The sequence below is a fragment of the Anopheles darlingi genome, chromosome 3, assembly GCF_943734745.1.
Source record: "Anopheles darlingi chromosome 3, idAnoDarlMG_H_01, whole genome shotgun sequence".
Lineage (NCBI taxonomy): Eukaryota > Metazoa > Arthropoda > Insecta > Diptera > Culicidae > Anopheles > Anopheles darlingi.
Window position 1 is genome coordinate 50977042 of NC_064875.1, and position 5000 is coordinate 50982041.

General features: G+C 42.2%; 2 protein-coding genes across 6 annotated transcripts in view; one reads left to right on the forward strand and one right to left on the reverse strand.

The window, feature by feature from the left end:
* The window catches only part of LOC125955834 (microtubule-associated protein RP/EB family member 1), a 13850-nt gene extending 9787 nt beyond the window's left edge, over window positions 1-4063 (forward strand). For 3 of the 5 annotated variants that reach the window (XM_049687085.1, XM_049687081.1, XM_049687082.1), the window contains exons 4-6: window positions 1440-1659; window positions 1734-1803; window positions 1889-4063. In XM_049687085.1, the coding sequence (XP_049543042.1) occupies window positions 1440-1659; window positions 1734-1803; window positions 1889-1939 (341 nt within the window). In that variant the 3' untranslated portion in view covers window positions 1940-4063. The remainder of the gene's footprint in view (window positions 1-1439; window positions 1660-1733; window positions 1804-1888) is intronic. The other 2 variants (XM_049687086.1, XM_049687083.1) reach the window with 1 other exon arrangement.
* A 48-nt stretch (window positions 4064-4111) lies between these two features.
* Window positions 4112-5000, reverse strand: part of LOC125955849 (CDGSH iron-sulfur domain-containing protein 3, mitochondrial) — a 935-nt gene continuing 46 nt past the window's right edge. The window contains exons 1-4 of the mRNA XM_049687111.1: window positions 4890-5000; window positions 4628-4805; window positions 4433-4526; window positions 4112-4374 (exon numbers count right to left, since the gene is read on the reverse strand). The exon at window positions 4890-5000 is cut by the window's right edge and continues 46 nt beyond it. Coding sequence (XP_049543068.1) covers window positions 4248-4374; window positions 4433-4526; window positions 4628-4805; window positions 4890-4931 — 441 coding nt within the window. The 5' untranslated portion in view covers window positions 4932-5000 and the 3' untranslated portion in view covers window positions 4112-4247. The remainder of the gene's footprint in view (window positions 4375-4432; window positions 4527-4627; window positions 4806-4889) is intronic.

Sequence of the window (5000 nt, forward strand, 5' to 3'; positions counted from 1 at the left end):
CTGCCTCCATCGGTAACCGCTCAAGTCACTATAGGATCACAATGCCCGTTTCTATGCTGCCAGCTCTATTAGTTTTGGGATTTTGGACAATTTTGCAGTAACCTTGCTGGTCATTTGACAGTAGAACACCATGGTGACCATACATTGCTGCGGCTGTTATCTTTCGCTCATTGTCTTTCATCACATGTCGAAATTTCATCCAAATTTCATTTAAGAGGGCATAGTCGTTCACTATCATATCACATTGGCATTGTGAGACTATACATTCATTAGCGTTACCTCTATGAATGAATCTCATTTCTTCACCTAATCCCTGCTGACCCACCTGAACTATGACCCTTAAATAATACACAAGTAATGCTCATCTGTCCTTCCATTGGTGTATCTCATCCAACCCTTCCTGCAACCCACATGGCATGTGCTGTCAGTGACATTTATTTATCTGTCAATGCCGTAACTCTATCTACTTTTCTTTGAGTTCTTTGTGGAGTAATTTGCTGAACGGTCATATATAATAATCATATAACATAATCCATATACGAGATATGGATAAGTACATATTTGATGCATGAATTGATTCTCAACCAAATTGATCCTGAGGGTATCGTCGGAGATATATTGTGAAAGCTAAATAGAAAAGCTTATTCAGTTTTTGGATTTATGGACCTTCAGATTTTATGCTGAACAATAAGCAAAAGAAAAGATCAAACACAAAAAAGGTACAGTTTGTGTTGCATGAGGTGCAATATTAACATGGCTAAACGAACACAATCAGATGAACATAATATGTTTTCCGCGTTCACATCGCATTTGCTTTTATATTGTTTGTGTGTATAGTTCCACGAGTGTTTCGTCGTTTTGTCGCGACCACGGTTGTGTAAATATCAAATTAGTCTTAACATAAACTTATTTGTAAAATACCTTCAATGCTGATCAATGCCTTTTTCTCCACAGCATTATTGGAGTAGAGCTAGTGGTTCATCTATTATCATCCTACGTTATTTTCACACACACCAATTTTCACGTTATCCGACCTTTGCGGGAAAACCAAAACTACCTAACCTGTATTTTCTCTACTCTTTCTTTCTTTTTATTTGTTTTTCTTCCTTGCAATTCATTCGATTTTCTTACGTAAACTATTTGATAATTCGTAATGCATAATGCCATCTCGCATGCTAACGTCACTACCCTACCCGTTGCTGGCTAATACCTTGCCATAAACATCCTTTTGCTCAATCCCGGCCATTCGATACACAAATACATACACACTCACTTCCTCGTGGTGATTCCTGCATGGATCTTTCCTTATACACGTATTTTGTGACACCTTTCATATCCGTAACTAAAATCAAACACCCTGATTCATTCGGGTCGTGCGTATCCGGCACATCACTGACCCGGCTATTCGATAATCCTCGCCGCTGTCTAACGTTATCCAGTGTCCAAAGTTGCACCCACCCGACAGATGGTGCAGAGCCCGCCCGGTAGGATCGGCGGTGGCGTGAACGTGAACACCAGCAAATCCTCCTCCCAGAACAGCGTGACGAACCAACAGATCGAGGAGCTGACCGCGCAAGTTACCGATATGCGATTAAACTTCGAGGGGCTAGAGAAGGAGCGTGACTTCTACTTCAGCAAGCTAAGAGATATTGAAATTCTGTAAGTAGATAATTTCTGGTAGTCGTATGTCTCTGTAATCTTTCATGGTATGTATCAACTATCTACTTCCACAGCTGCCAGGATGATGAACAGAGCCAGACCCCGTTTGTTCAGAAGATTTTAGAAATTCTCTATGCCACAGAGGTAAGCGACGCTGTTACTCGCTAGAAAACACCCAAACGTTCAAAAATACCGATCACAAAAAATCCATCAATTGTTTGTACCGCAGGATGGTTTCGCACCTCCAGATGAAATACCACCCGAGGAGGAGGAATATTAAACGCGTAGGGTCGATCCAATACCGCCGGATGTTTCGACGAGCATGATAAGATGATGAACGGAAAGCGAAAAAGAAGAGCAGAGTGTTGTGTTGCATTAACAGCGAATTCAAACACGTCTGGAAGAGAAACGAAAAGGAAAAAATAATCAGGACTCAATGAGAGAAACTTTACGATACTACTAATTACAACACCTCTATCTATTTACTCCGTGAGTGTGTCCGTCCTTCTTTTGTGTGCGTATGTGAGAAGAGGAGCAAAAGGTCGGAATAGGGGGGCCATTACTTTAATGGCTTTCAAAAGCATAGCAAGCAGCGTATTTAAAAATCGCAGAACCGCCACCATGCTTCGATTAGCGCTTGTAAGGCGAAGGCCAGCATCTTCCGTTTCGCGACACACATCAGAAGGTTCCGTAGCACACAAGCATATTAAAAACTAGAAAAACATGGCAAGGGAATCCCAAACGTTGGCAGACACACCCAACAACGATGGTATCAAATTCTATTCTATCTATTTGGGAGCAGTATGGAAGACGGTAACTATGGTGCACGGACCATCGAGAAATGACGGAACATAAGAGATCAGTACGTGGGACGTTTTTTCGGTTTTAGAATTATTGAAACGATCGTGAGAGCACAGGAACAAATAATAAAGCAAAGTATTCCATTTTTCCCTTTTTTTGTGGAACGAATTTTGATGCCCATTGGGAAAGTTTTGTCGCAACGCTCATATCAATTTGTAACCACCTCTTCCGTGCCGGAACGTCTTATGCGCTCCTATTTCAGGCCCCAGCCTTAATTGCATCATGAATTTTGAACGAACTAAACGCATTTAATTCAATTGGGAATCAGACTTCCTTTCCTTTCTGATCCTACATCAATCGCTTGTTGATGATTTAGAAGAAAATATTGACTGTAAATTGTGTGAGGCTTGTGTGTCCCCTATTGGATGATTGAATGTGGATGCCGATGTTTTGCTAAAAAATAAAAGAAAATCGAACCAACAGCCACTGCTGCTGAAGCTGTTGTACAAGCTTACCATATTTCGAATCAACTATATTTACTCGCGCATAAGAAGATTGTAACTATTGTTTTTTCTTTTATTTTCCTTTCGCCAAAAAAAAAAACAATCGTTACATGCCTATCTAAAAAGACTTTTGGATGTATTTGCTTCGAATATCTTTAAAGTAGAGAGCGCAAAATGATGCGGTGGATGGATGATGGACAGAGGGAAAGGTACTGTTTGGCGAAAACGGGAGGGGGCTATTGCAGACTAACGTAATCAATAACGTAACGTGCTGGATTGGACAGAGATCGATGATAAGATGTCATAGAAGTCTTTTACTACTGCATAGATATATTTAGCTCAAAAGCTGCTGTTATAGCTAACAAAAGGAGAAGAAAAACAAGGAAAGAAGGGAGAAGCTCACGAGAGGACATTCATTAAAGAGAAATAACACTATAACATGCTGAAAACTAAATAGACCTTTGTGTGTACCACCTTTGTACGGCTGATGCCGCTGCAGACAACGTACAACGTGTTGCGATAAGTAATCGTTGATCTTTTCCATTCATATACATGCGAAACACGTGCTAGACTGGCATAGGGAAGTATACATTTGCCAAGCAGCAAAGCCCTAGCCAGGTGTGGGAAAGAAATCCAGAACAGACGGTGTACACCACCTCGGCAAAAACCATAGTCAAGAAAGAAGAATGTACGCATTTAATAAGCTCTATAACTGGATGCACACAACAGAACTCACCGTGTGTTCCCGCATCGCTCCCGCAGAGTATTCAAAATTCCGTTAAAGGCTTATTTATCATATTCACAAACTGGACATAGAATGAAGTGTGGGAGAAAGCAATCTCGATATATCTCGACACTTTCGGTTAACTTTCTTTCCCGTTTTTTCGCATTCTTTATATCGCGGTTATAAAAGAAATGGCAAAGAAAATGTGAAGCCCCGTAACAAAACTCATTCAAATGTGTGGTTTAGGTACTCGTGACGTGTGCCTGGGTTTTACTCAATACTCGATGACACAGCTAACAACATACAGGCCTGTGCAGGATGTTGATCTTGTTTTTAAATGCAAATAAAATAAAAGAAATCTACTTTTAATATGAGACTCGCGAGCGTGTTCTTCGTTGTCTTTAAGCTTTCGATCATCTTCAACAGGAGCCAGCCAGGTAACAGTTAAAATTCTCTCATTTATTTACTACTTTATTAACGTTTGCTGGATTCCTTTGCACATTCACGTGGTGACATACCCCTTAACTGACGACCGGTGAAATGAAATCCAGATTACCCTCCTATTTTCCGGACGTTTTCTGGACTTCCTCACATTTATGTGTTCCGTCGCAGAAGGGTCGGTGCTTCGTTTGCTTACAGTTGCACAGCCAGTATGTGCCATTCTTCTCGACTTGAAACCGGACCGGACTATAACGAGTATAAAATGATTATTGGATGCCAGACTTAGCCACCGGTGGCCGCTTACCGCTGTGTGATTTTGTACTGGACAAGCTTGTGCGTTCCGTCGCACAGTGGCTGAGCCTTGGAGCGGCCACACAAGCACCACGAGTATCGTTTTCCTGCGCAACAGCAATTACAAGCGATTAAAACCGTGCATGACCTTTGCCCTTTCGCCATAACAACGAACATAGTGCAGAACGGCGGACGGATCGATCCTCACCTTCTTCCAGCTCCATCCGGAACGGTTTCTTGTCGTACACCACCCCATTCGTCTGCTGCTCCTGGGATGTGTTCAGATGTTCGATCACGTTTTTCGGGAACTTGGCATCACCTCCGGAGGCGGCAGCACTGTAGCAGCGGAACACGGCTGGGGCTGCGGAACACCACCGACCGGACAACTATCGGTTGCACGGAGAAGGCAAAAAAAAACATTGGATTAATACGATCACCGTGCGGTCACTCTAGCCGTGACTTGTGAATACCGGCAACGATGCAGCAAAGGTTAATTTCCTCAAGGCGGCCATAGTACGAGGTAAGGGTTGATCGTTTCAAAAATTTTCCCTCAAAGCGTGGCCTCTCGGTTTCGAAAGTTG